Raw genomic sequence first — 21276 nt, forward strand, 5'->3', positions numbered from 1 at the left:
GCAGTAAAATGCCTCGATACTGTTCATTTATGTCTGACCAGGGCAGATTTATAAGCGTGTGGTATCCATACATTAGGGCAGTAGCTGCTCCCTGCTCCGTCTGCAATTGCTTAGCCCCGCTGGTATTTGCAGACTTTTGCAGCTACTGTTCACAAGGTCTTGGCCACAGCACATTCATTTCTCTCACTTTATTACCATCACATCTGATTCCAATTTGCTACCAAATTGAGTTTCCAGTCCCGAGCCTGACATTCAAGCCGTCAGGTGGATTAGCTTCTTCAGCTTGGCTAGCGTGGGAGCTTCAGGTCAGTTGACAGTGGCCTATTAAATGTCCTCTGCTCCTCATCTTGGAATCTCGGCTGCCATCCTGGGGAGCAGCGGGGCTGCGTTACCCACCGTAACCTTTTCCTTGTTTAGAACTCATAATTCTAGAACTCTTGGAAAGACTTCTGATTAAAAACAGAGTTGGTTTTTATCCTTTATCTTGCTGTTTCAGCAGCTTTTTCTCAGAGCAGAGCAGCCAGTTTATGGTCTAGTCATTTGGGGAAATATGATTAAACTCTGGGTCATTCATTTGGCTCTTTCCCTAATGTATCTCCAAGTGATATCTTGCATATGTGATTGAAATAACATCTGAATTATGACTTTTTGTTATTAGTGATAACACTCTGGTATTCTCTACCTTCAGATCAACTTATTAGACAGAGCAATATACTCTTTGGGGTTCAAGGACTTTTTACTATGCCGTGGATCTATGTTCATTTTAAAAATGAACAACAACAAAAAAAAACAGTCTTGTGCTCTACTTCTTTTAGGGATTTTTTTTTTTAACTTGAACTCAAAACTAATTTCTATTGCTTGTCATAACTCAAGACACATACATAGAAAATTGCTCATGAGTTTTTTATATGCACTTTAGCTCCCAGGGGAACTGTCCTGGTTGGAGATTATTCTCTTGTCATTGGGAACTTAAGTAAATGAAGGTGTATTTATGTTTCAGAATTAGGGAGCCAGAGTCAGCAAACATTATAATTTCTTGGGGCTAATCAAGGATTCAAGAAAAACAAAAAACAAAAATGAAAACATTCACCTTTGAACCCTGAGACCCTGAAAAGGAAAAGTTAGCTATTGGGGGAAAGAAGGTGCTTCATTCCTAAAATTATTAATCTTTCTGATGGCTCTGAAACAGTGATCTGATTATTATAACTCTCTATGGAAACATATTTGACAGTTAATTGGGAGGGCATCCTGTGTTTAAAGCCCATGTCACAGAGCTGTTCTGACCTCTGGTCAGATACTTTCGAGGCTATTTTCTGTAAGCTGTGCTGGAGTAAATTACACTGTTTAGAAATGATACCTAAGGCTGATATATACAATAAACATTTCAGGATCCAATAAAATAGGGGACAGGAAAGGTGAGCTTGAAATTGAGGAGGAAACACCTTTCAAAAGTAATGCTCAGGCTCCTGGAAAGCAAAAAAAAAAAAAAAAATGCAACTTATGGAAAAGAAAAACTAAAGTGCATCGGATCTTCTGAATTTTTATACATTTCATTTTAAGTAGCCAGATGACTCATTGCTCTCTGCTCTTTAGTTGTTGTCACCAAGTCATCGTTCTTGAGTAGCCAGGCTTCAGACGACTCCGTCAGGGGCAGAAGTGTTGCTGCGTTCCCTCCTGTGGGTTCCTGTGGTTGCCTTATTGTAGCTTTCTGTCAGTTTTTGCTTTTGTACAGTTCCTCTGTGATTAGGTAAATAATTTGAAATAAATGTGAAAGCATCTTTTTAAAACTACAAAATGCTCTATTAATTGTTATGGCTTTCGGGTTACTTTTCAGAGGTTCATTTTTCATTAACCTACTTTTAAATTTCCTAAGTAATAAATTGCATTTATTTTGAGAACTAATGCCAGGGGGGAAGCCTTGTCATCATCTTGTTTTAATACTCAAGTATAATATTTTTATTCATAATGTTTTGCATGAATTTGTTTCTTTTGGAGGCTGAAACCGTCTGGCTTAACAGTGTGATTTAATTGCTCCTTTGGTTTCACCTTTAATTATAGCCCTGCAAAATTTCTTCTCCTACTTATATTCCTCAGATTTTCCTTATGCTCAGTTGTAGAGCCGTGCAGTTCACCTTGGTGTTTCACTGTAGTTGCTTTGGGATTGGTTGATGTGTTTGCTTGGAATTTAGTTAAACTGGGTTTGTACCTTAAGCCCAGTTTATAAAAAGAACAGTGTGGATCTAGCAGCCGGGCGTGGTGGCGCACGCTTGTAATCCCAGCATTCAGGAGGCTGAGACCGGAGGATTGCAGTTCACGGACAGCCTCAGCTACCTAGTGAGGCCCTCTGCAACTTAGTGAGACCCTGTTTAAAAAATAAATAAATAAATAAATAAAAATAGGACAGAGGGTGTAGCTCGGAGGTCGAGTGCCCCTGAGTTCTATCCCCAGCCCTGCAAATAAATAAATAAATAAATAAATAAATAAAATAAAAAGAGAGATCTAGCATAAAGTTATGGCATTAAAATATTTTCAGTATAAAGGAAACCAAATCAGGTATAATGAAGGATGGTGCATTTTGTGTTTGTCCACTTGGTATCCTGGTAGCCTAAAGTTAATGTAACATCTCCTATGGTTTCTTTTTCTTTTGCAGAAAGAACTGAGTCTTCCCCGAAGAGGAAGTCTGTAAGTAGTCACGTTTTGTTTTCTTTTGGTATAGTTTGTAATGTGATTATTCTCGACTTGTTAGGTTTCAATGACAACTGAATGATTAATAATAATCAAGGGAATCAAGGAAAAACCAATTTATTTAGAAGTCAAACAGTAATTATTTCACTATAATTTCCAGAGTTGATTCTTTTGTGCATTATGAACCAAAATCATATTTATTCCTGGAAGGATCTTAATTTTAAAAAATTTCAATATCTAAGCTGGGCATGGTGGTGTAAGCTTGTAATCTCGGTACTTGGAAGGCTGAGACAGAAGGATTGCAGGTTTGAAGCCAGCCTCAGCAGCTTAGGCTCTCAGTGACACCCTGTTTCCAAATAAAAAATATAAAATAGGTCTGGGAGTGTATTCTGGAGATAGAAGTCCCCTGGGTTCCATCCGCAGTACCACACATACACATACACAAAAATTCACTCTCTAGCCGGGTATGATGGTGCATGCATGTAATCCCAGTACTCAGGAGATTGCGACAGGGGGATCACAGGTTCAAGGTCAGCCTCACCAGATTAGCAAGACTCCCAGCAACCTAGTAAGACCATTAAAAAAAAAAACAAAAAACTAAAAAAGGGTTGGGGGTGTAGCTTGACAGAAGAATACCTCCGGGTTCAATCTCTAGTACCACACTCACCAAAAAAAAAAAAAAAAAAAAGAAAAAATATCTAACAAAGCAAAAGCATTTTTGATCTACAGATGATAGTATAAATTGATCTGAATAAGGAATTAGTATTTTTCCATATGTTCTGGAAATCTGTGATTACTCTTTATACTATGAGCTTTATGAAGAGCCAATCATATACTTTTGAATTTGAATTGATGAAGATTTGAGTCAACTAAACTTTCTAGTAGATCTAGATCTCATTGAACAGGTTGATATAATGCTTTTTTGTTAAAATAACAGCTTTATAAACTCTGACTTGATTTCTTTACAGGGTGTCTCAGCATTTTATTTTTAAGGACAGTACTTTATTTGCATTATCCACGCTTTTGTTTCACTAGCAATCTTCAGAGGAAAATTAATTGCCCTTCATATTCTACTACATTTAGTGTAGACTTGTTATCAACTAGTACTATGCAAAAGCTGATCTAGAAGTATTTACATTTGCTGCTTGCTTTATATTGAACAAATTAGTGGGAGGGTAATTCCTTTTTATGAAAAATGAGTATAGTATTTGAAATAAAACTTTGCAAATCTCATAGTGGAAGGTGAGAAAAATATATGGTGACTGTTGAAAGATCGGATTAATCCTATTGGTTAAATTTTGGAAAATTTCACCTTGGCATCTTGGAACCCAAACTTCATCAACTGTACTTAAAATGTACTTAAATTGCCATTCACCCATACCTCTCACCTCTCTGTGTTAGAGATTAATTACTTAATAGTTTGCATTAGGAGCCCCTCTTCTGCATCTTGATTGGGACTTTCTTGCCTTATCATGGAAGAGTTCAGACTTTTGATATTTCCCATCTTAATAAGAAATCAGCAATAAAAAAAGCATTGAAATAAAGATACATAAAATTTCTTTCTTGGGAAAATAATATTAATGTGTTTAGACTTCTATTTAGACCTGAAACAGCCTAGATTTTTCTTCTATGCTTTATTTGAAAACTTAGAACTTCAGTCCAATTTTGCTCTTAGCATTCACAATAGATTACAGTTCAGTTTATTGGTACCTTTTCCAATAATTTTTTATAAAGATCATGCTAATTAGTGAATTAAATTCCTCATATCTGTTTAAAAGCCATTTTTTCTTTTCCAGGCAAGTCTCAATTCTGTTAATGTTAGCTGATAGCCATGAATCGATGTGAAAATATATGAAGAAAGAAAATATTTAAATTTTTCTACTTGAAAGAATACAATCTTTAATGAAAAAGATAGTGAAATAAACCATATTTAAAGCCCACGACTTGAATATATTGTAAGATTAAATAATTATATGAGTCACTTAAATCCTCTCTCTAATAAAGATTGATCAGATGGTGGAATAAAGCACAATGTATATGTCAACATAAATCTATCTTTTTCAGTGAATTTAGTGCAAATTAATATTTCCAAATGATGAAACCAAAAACAAACATGCTATTTTGTATTTTCTATTAAAGATAGATATCCCGCCCAAATTAATGATGCCTGAGATAGTGGTTCTGGAACCTAGGGTCACTCAGCCTTTTAGGAGAATACCCCACAAAGTGCCAGCAATCATTCGCCTCATGCAAAGTTCTTTTATGACTTTGAGAAAAAGAAATACTTTCTAAAATAAATGCTAGAGTGGTTTTAATACAAATCTAATGAAGAAAGACACAAGTGTGTCTTTATTATACCTCAGTGTTAGCCAATTTCATGATGTTTGATTATTAATTTTGTGTGTGTGGTACTGGGGCTCCTGGGAGCCCTTCTACCTCCAGGCTACACTCCCAGACCTATATTTTATATATATTTTTGGAAACAGCGTCTCTTAAGCCAGTGCGGCTGGCTTCGAACCTGCGTGATTCTCCTGTCTCCGCCGCCCAAGCGCAGGGATTACAAGCATGCGCCACCACGCCCGGCATGATGCCTGATTATTAAACCCATTAACACCTTCCTATTTTATTCTACCACATAAATGCCTTCTATGCAAATGCTTTTAAATCTTTGGATGCCTTTTTCCTAAAAGACTTGATCCTGCTGTTCTATTCAGCCCCCCAACACATACACACAAATGCCCCATGTTAACAGTGAGCAACTGTGAGCAGTGTGAGGTGGTCCTCATTGTCTTTGGTTACAAAGCCATGTGCTTGACCTATCAGGTGTATACATGCAGAGAGACTTTGCTTTTGGGAGAAGATACCTTATTTTGGCAGGTCTGCTGCTTGAAATTTGTATATCTGGAAGGATAATATTTCTAAAATGCATTTTTATCAGTCTAAGGCCTTCAGGGTTTTCTGTATTTGTTTAAAAATTTTGAGTATTGTTTTGCATAAGCTTAAAGATAATTCTTATGTCCACAGTCATATGATACAGACATATACTGTGTTTAAATAAAAGGCTTTCACAAATATAAGAAAAAAGGATTGTATGCTTTTTATATTAATTGAAAGTATGAAAAAGCAAATTGCATTCAGTCTAGAAAAATATAATTCAACTCTCACCCAATTTGCAATTTATAGTCATATTGAAAGAAATAATTTTAAGGCTCTCTTGTCTCATATGCATGTAGAAAGGTTACCAAGGCAATGATTGTGACCTTTTTTATATAATGCAAAGAGCAATAAACAAGAGAAGTCAAGGGAACAGCTTTCAGCCATGATGTTACTTAAATAACCAAGAGACTTCAGATCTTTATTCCCCAGGTTTTCCATCCCTTTATCTTCCTTAAGGCCTCAGACCTTCCCTCTCCTCCACTTCCCTTTTATCTGGATTTTACCTTCTGTTCTTTTTCTATCCAAAGAATAGCCATTTGCCAAGGCTTCAATCCCATAATCTTCCAATATTTTCCTTTCATTCTCATGGAACTAAATTTATCACACTCTATGATTTTCCTCCTTCAAGCTACCTGTCAAAATCATGATGTAGCTACACACACACACACACACACACACACACACACACACACACACACTACTATGCAGCGAGCAAAATGACTGAAATGGAATAGATGTGTCAACAGGAATAATTATCAAATATAAAACAATGAGCACATTTAAGAGATAGCATTTACATTCTAAAACTTAAACATGCCAAAGTATATGTTGTATTGTTTCTAAATGCAAACATTTACAGTTAACATAAAATATCTAGAATATACAAAGAACTTAAAAGATATAATACCAAAATAACAAATGACCCAATCAAGACATGAGCAATTGAACTAAATAGATACTTCACAAAAGAAGGAATACAAGTAGCCAATAAACATATGAAAAATGTCCAACATCATTAGCAGTCAGGGAAATGCAAATCAAAACTACACTGAGATTTTATCTAACCCCAATTAAAATGACAGTCATCAATAATTCAAACAATAAATGCTGGTAAAATATGGGAAAATAGGAACTCTTCTACACTGTTGGTGCAATTGCAAATTAATGCAGCCACTATAGAGGTCAGTGTGAAGATTCCTCAGAAAACTGGAAATGGAACCACCATATGATCCAGCTATCCCACTCCTGGGTATCTTTCAAAACAGCTCGATATCAGAATATTATATTGATATATGCATATCCATGTTTATAGCAGCACAATTCACAATAGCACAATTATGGAACCAAACTAGGTGTCTATCAACTGATAAATGGATTATGAAGTTATGGGACATACACACAATGGAATTCTTCTCAGCAATAAAGAAGAACAACATTGTATCATTTGCAGGGAAATGGATGGGCCTGGAGAACATTATGTTAAGTGAGATTAGCCAGTCACAGAAAATGAAGGGTCGTATGTTTTCTCTAATATGCAGGAACTAGAGAGTAGTTGGAATACAAGATGGACTTTAGATGATGGAGAAGAAATCCCAGCGAAGGGATGGAGGAGGTGTAAGGGAGGGTAGTATTTGAGAGGAGGAAGAATCAATGAAGGAAACACTTCCATGAACCTTATATACATATGTGAGAATGCCAAAGCCCATCTCAATATCTTGTACAGGGGAGAGTGGGGAGGGAGGAGCAAAGCCCACCAAGTGCTGAGTGCATGTGAGTCACTATCACTGTGAACTGCATTATGATGTGAGACGACGGTGAACCAATAAAAGTATGTAAAATCATCAAAAACAAAATTAAAACATGCACAAAAATCAGGTTTATAATAGAGGTTGTGTACTAGTGCAGGAAGTAACAAAAATTGAATTTTCGTATTTATATTTTACTCCCTACGTTTTGGTATTGAAATATATTATTTAAAATACTCAGCAATTGTATGAAAGTAGAATTCAAGCTGTTTAAACCAAATATTTATGTGGATTTAACAATAATTTACAGAAAATAATAAAATACATAAAATATGCTGTGAACAAGAGATTAAATCATACCTGTGTTTTTGTTTTCTGAAGTTTTTGTGTGTGTGTCAGTTTATGTGGGGGGTTATCTCTTTAAGAAGACTGGCCCAGATGAGTACAATTTTATAATAATTAGACCTACTGTGGCAGAAGCCTACTGGTCAATGCCAAAACATCATAGAAAGTATTTTATGAATACATTTTGGTGCTCCTGAAATGCCTTCTTATCTGTTGCCTGAGGGTAGGAGAGAAGGCACATGAGATAATTGTGTGTGTGCGCATTGCTAAATTACAGCCTTTAGCTTTAGAGACTAGGTTTGATGCTTTGCATTCTTAGCCCTGTTACAGATGTGACTGTGCCTGGCTGTTGTCTGGTGTTCAGCAAGGTAACTAGAACAGTAACTTACCCAGGCAGTGGGCCATGGCTGTCTTTCACTTGACAGGGAGCCTCTAGCAGAGTGAAGGAGCTCTTCACCTCTCTAGCCCACCACTGAGCCTGCTCATGCTTGGAGGATGGTGATCCCTGGCCGGGCAGCAGAGGCCAGGACCTTCATGGTTGAAAGTGTGGAACAATAAACTTCCTTGACTTAATTGTGATTTTCTTAATGACTAATCTGAGCTGTCTGTATTTATAAAAGGGCATTAGTGTCCTTGGTCTCTTATGGAAGCTTCACCCATATTTAGAACTTAAATCCTAAAATGACATTTCTAAGTGAGAAACTTTCTGGGAGGAGTTTACTTTTAGGCAAAGAAAGTGGAAAAACGGAAAAAGCCCAAGATATAAGTTAATGGATGTTTACAACAAAACCAAGGAGTTCCTGGCAGCTATGCCTGATTTTTAAAAAACCCCTTTGTGTTTTGTTAATTGCCCAAATAAACACCTCTTCAGGATAGAAGCTGCTGCTTTTTATTCTTTTTTTAATGGAATTCCCTAGTGAGAGCCTTGGGATCATTTATATCTCAGAGAGAGGAGCAGGAAATTGTCTGGGTCTGGATCTCATCATCTCCCATCCTGCTTTTTAATAGTCTTTCAGATTTCTCCAGACAGAGAAGAAGGAAATTGTACTATCTATTATTAGCAATGGATTCTCTCTGCTACTTAAAATGGCATTCCCTGTACCTAGCTTAATTATGAGTGTTAGTGCATGGTTTCATGAAGCCCTGTAGGTCTGGAAATATGTCTATGACAATTATCCGTAGTTATCACTTTCTTTTAATAGAAGCGATGACCAGCACTTGGGTGGTTTCTTAGCTTTACGTTCTTTGACCACATACCCTGTAAAGATGCTCTGAGTGGGTATCCAGTAGCAGGAATCTAAAGGAGAAGCAGCTCCTCATGTGCACAGCAGTCCTGGAAAAATATGTCTCTGCATGTTGAGGAACAGCTGGGAGTATTGAAATTGCCAGAAGCAAAATAAGAGTGTGGCTTATTTTAATTTCTTGATCTAGCAATAATACCACCTTCTTGTAACAGTCTTCTGCCAGTATTTTTATGTTCCTTCTCCATCACCCTTTTCCTTAGTTATCCTGACAGTGCTTGGAGTCCAGTAGGGCTGGCTATGGGATAGCGTGGCAGGTGTCTGCTGTCATGTGCTAGGTCTGCTGGGAAGCCCACTCCTTAGCCACAAAGAGGAATTCCACCTTCATATTAGCCATTGTGTCAGACATCCCAGGGCCAGAAATTCACCCACTTGAATCTTGAACATGTTTTCTCTTTGGTGCCTCACTAAAGTAGGCATACATTTGGCCCCCATGGGATATGATTCATTAATGAGAATCATTAATCTGGTGTACTGGCCAAAGACAAGCCTACCTGAGAGTTGAGCAGGTACTCAGAACCATTTTCTGAATGCATACATTAATAAATATATAAAAAGGATGATATACTTATTACTTCTTTCTAATTTTGCTTCCATGGGAATGGAGCCAAAAAGAGTATCCTAGGAAGAATGAAAGATGAGAATGACCAGCAGTAGGGAAGAGTACTGTCAGAGTTTTTAGGACCATAGAGGCTGAGGAACCTGATGGTCACTGGAAACTTCTGGGAAGATCTGAGCCCTCTTGACCTATGAGTGGAGTTTGGTTTGCAGTAGATATATGGAATGGCATGCATTGAATTAGAACATTTCTAAGGTTAGAAGCCCTCATTTTGAGACAAAATAAGAAGTGACCTTCTATGTAATTGAATAGGCTTGGCTTGATGTAATTAGTGTATGTAGGTCTGTGTGCTTTTTGAAAAGGAGACTTATGTTCAGGCTTGGTGTATTTCAGAGCATAATCCCTTGATTGGCGTTTTAGAAAAGTAGTTTGGGTAAAATGAGATTATTTCCAGAATGCAAGGAGAGGGAATCACCTTGGTTTTACAACTGATTTGATATAGATTTATGAGATTTTTAGCAAAGTGAAAGCAACATTTTTTGAAAGAGTGGGAAAGAGTTTAATTCAAGCAAAACAAAGGACACATAAGCCATATTTGGATAAGTTTTAAAGTAAATTTATTTTCTCCTTAGCACTCTCTACCTTCCCACCCCCACAAATATTGAAGTGAGAATTCAAAATATGTATTGTCAAAGCCAAATAGAAATCCAGTGTCATTTTGAATGTTAGAAACCCAAAAACAAAACGAAGAAAAAATTGAGTGTTGCATCTGAATTAGCATTTAAAGTGGCATGTTTATATAAAAAGAGAGCAGTGTAATATATCCTGAGAGTAAAGAGAGGATTTCAGGCCGGGGAAGAATGTCAATTGCATTTATATATTCATCGAGTAGCCTGTTTGGTATTTGGCATGTATTTGCATCGTTCCTTATCATACGCACATTTGTCCTCTGTGAAATGTGAAGGGAGGAGATTTGGGAGATAGAAACAATGTAGGATGGATATTCTTTCCTTTGAAACCTAGAAGAGAACCTTAGTTTTGCTCTAGGGGAGAGGGGTCGGTTACCCTGGGAGAGGATTGGGCTTATCAAAAGACGTGTGCATTCCCAAATACCCTTGAGAATGCAGAATCAAATCTGGTGTGTGTGTGTGTGTGTGTGTGTGTGTGTGTGTGTGTGTGTGTGTGTGTGTGAGGCGGGGGGCTTGTGTACTTTTAAGTGATACTCAAGGTAAGTCTAAAATGCCAGCAGTTGGGCACTACTGTTCTTATGTTCTTAGGTTAGTTTCAAGGGCATGGAGTGGAGCGGGGTTTTTGGTCCCCAGGGAATGATGGGAAATTATCATTTCATATTTACTGGAATCTTTTTAGCCAGTCTGAATCCAGCAGGATTTGGGAGAGAGTTTCCCAGTGAGCAATCCTTTTCAACAAGGCCTGGGCAGTGGTCGCCTACTGCAGGCAGGAACCTGTGCTTTCTCACAAAAAGCCACCTTCTCAGGGGCTAATCTGTAGGAAATCACTGATAACATTTCAGAGCAGGCACTCAGAAGCTACACTTCCTGGTGTTGAATCTTGTCCCTGCTATTTATCCAGGTGTGACCTTCAAAAAGCTACTTTAACCTTTACAGAGCTTAGTTTTCTCATCTGTAAAGTGGAGATACAGTTATATCTTTGGCTTGTTTAGAGGAGTAATTAATATTGTAAATGATTATAACAGTCCCTAGCATGGAGTGAGTACTTTGTGTTTTGTTTGAATAAATAAAACATGTTGAGAATTCTTCAGCTCTGCTCCCTCTCCCCCCAGATTACTTATGTTTGTCCCAGTGAGCTGGAACAAAGACCACATATAAACTGTGTATGTCCTCTTAAGCCAGATCATTTGAGTAGCATTTTTCCAAGCTTTTTTCCGTTCCCATGGAGCAGTGTTAAAGGGACAGTTGACCCCAAGTCCTTGGGTAGAACTTTCCCTGCACCTACTGTACAATCACTCTACAAGTATCAGTGAAACCTCTGAACAGGTAAAGGACATAGTGGTATCTCCATTTTACTCAGTGATAATCCACCCTGATAGCAAGAGGTTTAGAGACACCCACACACGTTGCAGCTCTGTATCGTCAGGATGTACTCAGTAGTCCCTCTTCCAGAATAGTCCGTCACTTCTCAGTTATGGGTCACATCTTAAAGTTGTGCTTTGGGACAGGTAAGTGTTGAGAATGAGAGGAGGTATTATAGCTGTCCCCATGGAAAATTTTCATCATAGGATTTCAGAGTTGAAAGGAGCCTTAAGAGAAATCTGATATAAAAGAGTGAGATCCTATTTCAAAAAACAAACAAAATTTATAAAGGACTGGGGGTATAGCTCCAAGGAAGAAAGAAAGCACTTGGATTCAATCTCCAGGACCACAAGAAATAAAATAAAATAAAATAGCTTTATTTGCTGAGTATGGTGGTGCATACCTGTAATCCCAGTGTTTGGGAGGCTGAGACAGGAGGATCAAAAGTTCAAGGCCAGCCTCAGCAACTTAGCAATATTCAGCAACCTGTTTCAAAACAAAACAAAAGGGCCAGGGGTGTGGCTTGAAAGTAGAATGTCCCTGGATTCAGTCTCCAGTATCAAAGAGAGAGAAAGAGGAATAGGGAGAGGGAGAGATTGAGATTGAAATTTTTTATCTGGTATATCAGGGACTTGAAAACACCTTTTCTTCATAAGGTCATTATGTTGAAGTCGGAACATGGATTGCAGCAGAAGGAAGATACATTTTGTCCTAGGAAGACATGGGCTTTGGTATTGTCATCCACAGTGTGGACAAATAAACAGTGGGCTTTACTGAGCATGCTGGACTTTACCAGGCTTACCACCATTTACTTGAATATTTTGAAAAGCAAGGCAGACTGTTTTTAAATTGACCAAATTATATTATGTACACATGCAAATATGTAACAACAAATCCCACTGTTTGTTACGTGTAATTATAATGCACCAATTAAAAAAAAAAAAAAAGCTTGCACTTAAAAGCAGCCAAGAGGTAAAATCTGGAGTTATCCACCCAGTACTTCCAGGAGCAAAGTGTTCCTTAGAAGGATAAAGAGGCTGGTGATGGCCACCCTGGTGGGAGTGTAGTGGCCCCAGCTGCAGCCACTGGCAACCTTCAAATATATCCATTATCCAGTTAGACATGTGAGCGGCAGCTGAGTCTTGTATTGTTCTCTGTTTAGCCCACTGGGCAGGAGCAAGTTGGGCCCCGTAGTCCTGACAGGCACCATGGAGAGGTGGGAGTCGCTTGTGCTGCTTCTTCATGTCTGAGGAGCCGGCTCCTCTGCCAAAACCACTCCTGAGATGTAAACTCCTGTCTCTCATATGCTTGGGACGGGCAGAATGACTGACCCACACAGGGGAGAGGCTATGTTAGAAGGTTTCTTTCTCTGCTTTTCTGTGGCAGGGACCTCACCCTCTGATATTTGGAAAGGTCATTTTTTTTCTCCCATCTGAACACACCTGCATTGTCTTTTCACGTGTTCTTGGTAAAGTCACCTCTAGCGTGGGATGAAGGCCGGGACTTTCCTGTGCTTACCTGTTGAAACATAAGATGAGTCCATGAAGTGTGCTAGTAACCCCATGCTTCTTCCTCTCTTGCTGGCCATCTGAACCTTGCTTCACCTCACAGATACTCAGATAATTTCTGGCTCCTACCCTTAGGAGGTTCTATGCAGGTGGTTTAGTCAACACAATCGCATGAGAAGAAAATATTCTACTGAGGATAGTCTATAAATTTGATTTTCATGTCAACATAAATGGGTGGTATTAATCTGACCTAGCACAGAAGGATATATTTTAATCTGTTTTGGGGATGAAGATTCTAAAACTGAACTTATGTACCATATGGAGGAAAAGATTTTTAAGTGCTTAAGTTATAGTCATGTAGCTACTCAAGAATCACTTGGATATTTTTGTGGATGCTTTATTAGAAAATATTACTATAGCATAACCTCTGTGCTCTTTGTTGTGCAAAAAATTTATTTTTAACTTCTCTTTGTGCATGATATTAACGTTGTGATGACATTAGCACTCAGTGCCCAACTTTTCCTAAACCCAGATATTCCATGACTGTCTGTTATGGTTATGGAATGTGCTTTTACACAGAGAGGTCAGCTGGGAGACAGAGGTTAAACTTTGGATTTCATTTATTTTTTTTAGAAATTAAAGAAGGTGTTTGCTCTGAGAATTTGGCACCACAAGATGTCTACATGGAGTTGTTGTGGGATAAGTGGGAATGTGTTCTCTAAGGAGAATAGTGACCTCCCACTGAGCTAGTGGCAGGACTGAGGGAGAGGGAGTGTTGCTCCTCTTCTCTGCTCCCTTGGGCCTCTGTGCCAGCTCAGTAATCACAGTATTTGCTTTGTATGGGGAAGACGAGTGAGTTCACCAGAGTTTTTGTAATTCAAGGTAAAAAATAGTGTTTAGCATCTTAACAAATCAAGAATTAGTTATCTGCAAGAATAAGCAGATTTGTTTGTTTTATGTCCAGGATAAATTAGTTTAAATGCTAAAGCCAGTCCTTGGCGATTAAAGAAGCACCTGAAAACAACAGAGTATGTTTTAAAGATGTGCTTAATATCACACACTGAAATTAAATTAATAGATAAGAATATAGGTTTCATGTCTTAGGAGAATGATGGTAGCATTTTAGTTGGCATTCAAAGGTACTAATTTGTATGTAAGTGCAGTCAGTTCCTGGAAACCCTTTTCCGGGCTACACTCCCAGACCTATTTTATATTTTTTTTTATTTGGAAACAGGGTCTCTTAAGCCAGCGAGGCTGGCTCCGAACCTGCGCGATCCTCCTGTCTCCGCCTCCTAAGCGCGGGGATTACAAGTGTGTGCCACCATGCCCAGCATAAAACCATATCTCTTACTTATTATCTTTGAGAATTCTAGCCATTTAGCTCTCGGATTTTTTTTAAGGTTACTTGTACACATCTTTAAGACCATGGTAGGGATGATAGTGGTGGTAGTTATCTTTGCAGGTGTTTACAAGAAGAATTTCAGGCAAAGATAGTTCATTTGGGTTCTTCAGGAGGCTCTTTTTCACACCAGCACATAACACATCGACCATTAACATCTTCTGGATTGTACTATGTTAACGTATCAAAGAATTGCAGAGAAGAATTTAACAGAACAAAACAATCCTTCCACCCAAATCATTTCCTCTCATAGAAGCCCGGGTAGCATGAACCAATTTCAGTTGCTATCTAGAGGGCACTATTACCTTACATGATATATCAGTTAACATCTCATTTTCCCCTTTAAAAATCATCTTTAATAAGGCATAATTGGCATGTGACAAACTATGTACAAAGTCCATGATTTTGTTATATTTTGACATATGATACACCTGTGAAACTACCATAAGCAAGATAATAAAATATATATCTCCCCTATAAATATCTTCTCCTTTATAATCATGGCCTCCAGCCCTGCACCCCCAGGCAATTACCAATTCTTGCTATCCCTTAGGATTAGTTTGCATTTATTAAAATTTAAGTAATTAGAACAATACTGTACATACTTTTTGGGGTCTAGCTTTTTTCACTCGGCATATCTGTTTTGGAATTCATCCTGTGTCGTATGTTAAAAATAATGTATGACTTCTTGTTAAGTAATATCCTATCCTATGTCACAATTTGCCTATCCATTTATTTTTTATACTTTTATTGATGATTGTAATTATACATCATAACAAGGTATCTCGAGTGTTAGGAATATACATGCACACAATGCTTGGTGAGTTTTTTTTCCAGGTCCCACTCACTCCTTCCCCTTCCTGTACATGTCATTGATGTTGGTACTGATAATTTTGTATAGGTATATAGGATTATTTAAACTGTTGCCTTTATTTGTTGATGGACATTTGGGTTGTTTATAGTTTGGGTCCTTTATAAGTAACTCTGTTATAGGTTGAGAACCTCTCATCCAAAAATATGAAATTATGGTTCACGGACAGCCTCAGCTACTTAGTGAGGCCCTCTGCAACTCAGTGAGACCCAGTTTCAAAATAAAGAATAAAAAAAGACAGGGCAGGGGGTGTAGCTCGGAGGTCAAATGCCCCTGGGTTCCATCTCTAGACCCGAAAAAAAAAATCTGATATACTATGAGATCTGAAATACTTTTATCCTCCTGCATTTTGGATAAGAGATGCCCCAACTGTATACGTGATGTATAATGTTCTTTCTCAGCCTAAGCTTGTGTTTTATCCTCTTTATAGCATCTACTGGAAAGAAGAAGTTTCCCATATTGATTTGATAGATCAGTTTGTTCTTTACCTGCTTTGGTGTTGTATCTAAACCATCTTTGCATAATGCAATATCGCATAGTTTCCTCCTGTGTTTTCTTCCAGAAAGTTTAGATTCTACACTTAGATCTATGACTAATTTTGAGTTAATTTTTGTATGAGGAGTGAAATATAGATCAAAGTTGATGTTTTTCACATGTAAATAATCTTACTGTTCCAGCACCATTTGTCTAACAGACTGTCCTTTGTCCCCTGAAATGCCGGGTACCTTCATCAGAGTCCAGTTGTCCCTATGTGTGAGACTTGCCATTCTGTTTCACTGGTCTGTTTGTGTACCAGTGTCACGCTGCCTGGATTATTGTGGCCAAATAGTGAGTCTCAATAACAGCAGTGTCAGTCCTCCAAGGCTGTGCATCTTTTTTTTTTTTAACCGTTGTTTTAGCTGTTATAGGCTTTTTAACTTTAGAATCAGTTCATCAGCTAATACACATAAGGTAGAGAAAATAGATACTGGGCAAGTCAGCAAAAATTAACACAGTGGTGAGACTTGTCTTGGTAAAGAAAGAATATCTGTTTATTTGCTATTATTTTATTAAGGTTGAATGTCTGGAAATACTACTACTACTCAACTACCATTAATAATAGCTAATCATTTTTTCTTAAATATAATTCCGAGTTACAAAATCAATAGCTGTTTTCATAGTAACTAGTGAAATGGCACAAAGTATTCAAAGAGAATGAGACCATCAGTGATTCCCGTCCCTTCCAGCCATTGCTCTGTCGTCCGTGTTCTTCCATTCCCTACCTCACACCCACACAGCTGCATCCACATACACGGACTCGTCCCAGTCATTGCTGCCACCTGTCTTAAGAATGCTGAGCACTCACTCTTCAATTTGTATTTATGACTATCAGTTCTCCAAGTCACTAGATACATATTTTAATAATTATGTCATATTCTACATGATAGATATTCTACATTTCATGTCACCCTTTCTCTATTAATGGACATTCATATTGTTTTCAAAACTCCCTTCCCTTCCCCCTGCCCATTCTTGCCCCACAATAAACAATGCTGCAGTAAACATCTTTGTACCAAGATCCTTACGCACTGGTCCTTTTTTTTCCTTTAGGATAGATTCCCAGAAGTGGAATTGCTTGGTCAAACGGTATGTGTATTTTTAATTTTAATCCATTTTGCTAGCATATTTTACCCAAAGGAATGGAAATTCACCTTCACACATAAGAGTGCCCATTTCCTACATTCTCACCAGCACTGGATGCCACCGTCCTTTTTAATTCCTGCCAATCTTATTATCTCTAATAATTAATTTCCATCTCCTGCTACCACTGACGTTGAATGTGTTTCCAGTGTCCATCATCTGTGAGTATCTCTCCTCTTCATTTCACATTCATTGCCACAGCCCATTTTTTTCCATTTTCAATTTCTAGGAGGTCTTGCAGTTCAGAAATATTAATCCTTTTTTATATGTGTAACATATATGTGTTATATGTGTAAGTATATCTTTACCATTTTAATCTCTGTTTTATGGTCTTTTGCTAAATGAAACCTGTTAATTATTGTTTGATCAACTGTGTCTTTTTCTTTATTGTTTTGGAGTAATGTGTTATGCATAAGGTAGTACTATCTACCCTTTACACATATTCTCTTAATATTTTTTAATTATTGAAAACATTCAATCTTATCCCAATTTTAATAAGTTTTTACATGACATGAGGTAGGATTCTATTTTTCTTTTCCTTTTTTTTTTCTTTCCTAGATGGATAACCAGTTACTTAAGCCCTAGTTTATCACAGGAACCTTTATTTTTCATAGGAATTGAAATGTTACCCTTGTCACGTGTAAAGATGTCACATTTGTTTGGATCTATTTCTGGACTGTCTCTCTGATCCCTATCTGTCTATTTCTGTGCCAACATCATTCTGTTTTGAATGCGGTGGCTTTCTAGTGACTTGTAATGTCTGGTAAGTCTTCCTTCACTTGCCTTCTTTTCATACTTTTCACGACTGATTTGAGCCCTTTATTATTCCTTATTCTAGTTAAATTGAATTTTAAAATTTAAAATGGAAGTTTTATCCTGAATGTTTCAATACAAAAAATTTATACAACACTACACAATAAATAGAACCAAAAATAAATATTTCTTAGTATGGGAACCTCTTTACCAGCTGCTATTAATTGTAGAAAGATTTACTGATAAACTAAGGGGTATTTTTTCTGTCAGTTTTAATGTTTTAACTGTGATTTTACTTGATTTCTTTGAAAATTGTCCACTTACTCCAAGATGAAGAAATGAGGTTATAGATCTGACATTTTAATCTACTAGGAATTAGATAGTTGTATTAAAGCTTAAGTGGTTAAAACTTTCAAGAGCTGCCGGGAGTGGTGGCGCACCCTTGTAATCCCCATGCTTGGGAGGCAGGGACAGGAGGATCGCGCAGGTTCGAAGCCAGCCTCGCTGGCTTAAGAGACCCTGTTTCCAAATATAAAAATAGGTCTGGGAGTGTAGCCCGGAGGTAGAAGGGTTTCCAGGAACCCCAGTACCACACACACACAAAAAAAGCTTTCAATAGCTGAAACTTTATAAATTATCTGTATTTTGTTTATATACCAGACTATGAAGTGTATGCATATTGAAGTTGGTTGAAGATTGTATAAATAAAATGATATGATCAAAGAACTATCCCTAACATAAATAATAGCCCTTTTTTGGGGAATCTTTTAGGATGTGATTCCTTTTAAGCTTAATGTCAAATATTATATGGACTTCAAAAATTGTCACACTCAGCCAGACATAGTGGCACACTCCTGTAATCCCAGTACTTGGGAGAATGAGACAGGAGGATTGTAGGTTCAAGGATAGCCTCAGCAGGTCCTGAGAATCTCATCAACCTATAGAGACCCTATTTCAAGATAAAAATAGAAATTAAGCCTGGAAGTATAGGTCAGAGGTAGAATGTCTCTAGGTTCATTCTGTAGTAAGACATACACATTGTTGCACTTGAAATTTTTGGTGAAATTGTCTAATATTTGATGTGTTTTTGACAATTATTAATATCAATATGAAATCAACTGCATTCACTGACATCTATAATTACATTTCTGAAGACTTAGTTGGTGCAATATTAAAGTAATAAATATCTTTGTGTTTAATCTAACAATATTTGAAATATTTGAGCTACACAACAAAATTGCCTGTAATTAAAGATAAATGCCAGACATGGTGGCACACACCTGTAATCTCAGTACTTGGGAGGCTGAGACAAAAGGATCTTAGATTCGTGGCCAGCCTTAGCTACTTAGTGAGGCCTCCACAACTATGTGAGACTCTGTTTCAAAAATGAAAGAATAAAAAAATCAAGCTGGGGGTGCAGCTCAAAGATACAATGCCCTGGGTCCAATCCCCAGCACCACCAAAAAAAAAAAAAAAAAAAAAATTACATCAAGACCAAAAAAGAAAAGAAAAGTTACAGAGTTATGGTTAAAAACCTTCTATTTAACTTAAAATCTTCATTAAATAAAAGTTAAATAAAGTTTCTCTGTTTAAAGAAGGAAGTGGATAGTTAGCTCCTAGCTTCTGTGTAGCACTTATTGGAACCATCCAGAATGTACCATGTACCCCAATTTTGATCTCTATTTTTACTTCCCTCTAAAGGACATTCTTTAGAACATAACTGAAGGCCAAGGTTGACACCGGGAAAATTTTGTTGTTTTCTGACAATTGCTTTGCTAACAATCAAAGATGCTTTCAGCATTATGTGATGTTTGGGCTTTAAAGAACAGATGAACCAAATGGAAGGAATCTCTGCTGGACAATCATGAAAATATAATCAGCAATGAGGAAATGGTAATTATAAGCCACTGAAACAAGTTGTGCCTATCAGAAGCCAAGAGTCAATCACACAATATGCGAAGATGACAAATGATACAAACTGAGCTAAATAAAAAGCTTCTTCTGTTTCCCATGTTTCCACATAAGCTGTATTTTCATCAACTCAAAATGCATCCCCAGCACCCAAGTTTTAATCATCATCAAAACTGACAGAATTGATAAACATAAATATAAAAAGATGTAATTAGAGTGTATCTCAAATATAATTATGTTTGTATATTTGCAAATTCTACATTGTTCATCTTAAAATTGTTTTAAAATGTTAGTGTAGGCCGGGCGTGGTGGCGCACGCTTGTAATCCCCGCGCTTGGGAGGCAGAGACAGGAGGATCGCGCAGGTTCGAAGCCAGCCGCGCGCGCTGGCTTAGGAGACCCTGTTTCCAAATATAAAATGTAAAAAGAGGTCTGGGAGTGTAGCCCGGAGGTAGAAGGGCTTCCAGGAACCCCAGTACCACCAAAAATAAATAAATAAATAAATAAATAAATAAATAAATAAATAAATTAAAATGTTAGTGTAATTCCAGAAATTTAAAACCACAGTTAAAAAATCAAGTATATGATGTCATAAGAGTAACCATAAAAAGGACTTTTTTAATATTACCATCAAATATTTAAGTTTTTAATTTGTTCCAGGGCTGCCTAATCCTTGGAGACCTTGAAAAAAAATAATGATTGAAATTAAGATAGAGAATCTGTTTTTGTAAAATGAATAAATATGATCCCTTTGACAGAGGGCTAGAATGACTTGAAGAGTCTCTAGGCAACGACATGACCTTGGGGTTTACTATTCCTAAAGCCAGTAAACAATATTCATTGCAGTGGACCAAGATGTTCAAAACTCTAGTTATGACTATAGAATACAGAACGATAGATTGGGAAGGTATAAGTACTAGAATTATAAAAAAAAATGCTGCTCACAGGATTTCATGAAATGGTGGTAAGGAGGATAGATATCCTAAAACTGTATTGTTGGAGAGAAGCTGTATAAATTATGTATGTTGATTTCTAAGACTCAACCAAGGTATGTTAGAGATGAACATAAAGCTACTAAGAATGAGGGTACTGTTGTGCAAATCAGAAAACTGTGTTGTTTCTCCGAAAATATTTTAAGCCCAGTGTTCAAAGAAGGACTCCTTAAGGCCATGGATATTCTTGCTGTACCTAAAGACATAAGATAAATAAAAGCCCATCTTAGTCCATAGGGTCTCTTAAAATAGATGAAACTTGTTAGAAATAAATTTCTATGGCATTGTAAGAAAACAAGCAAGGTGAATTTTCCTTTTTGCAAAAAAGGATACAGCCACAAGTCAAGTTAGTTAGGCAAGAACAAAGAAGCAGAAAACTGCTATGCTGTGCTCCTGTTGGTGGGGACAGAGCCTCACAATCTTTACACCACTGGCTGAAGGGGGTGTGGGGGAGGGGCTGGCACTCACCATTTTTAGGAAATGTTATCTTTACAAAAAATACAAGTGCACACAAACTTATACAGTGGCGGTTTTACATGG

General features: G+C 37.3%; 1 protein-coding gene across 5 annotated transcripts in view; it reads left to right on the forward strand.

Annotated features, from left to right (window-relative positions):
• MAST4 (microtubule associated serine/threonine kinase family member 4) overlaps positions 1–21276 on the forward strand; it is a gene marked incomplete at both ends in the record, with an annotated part of 610384 nt that overhangs the window by 316874 nt on the left and 272234 nt on the right. For 3 of the 5 annotated variants that reach the window (XM_080702972.1, XM_080702973.1, XM_080702979.1), the window contains one exon: positions 2651–2682. In XM_080702972.1, the coding sequence (XP_080559098.1) occupies positions 2651–2682 (32 nt within the window). Of the gene's footprint in view, positions 1–2650; positions 2683–16991; positions 17028–21276 lie in introns of all 5 variants that reach the window. The other 2 variants (XM_080702974.1, XM_080702977.1) reach the window with 1 other exon arrangement.

Source organism: Muscardinus avellanarius (assembly GCF_963383645.1).
Source record: "Muscardinus avellanarius genome assembly, chromosome: 1".
Taxonomy (NCBI): domain Eukaryota; kingdom Metazoa; phylum Chordata; class Mammalia; order Rodentia; family Gliridae; genus Muscardinus; species Muscardinus avellanarius.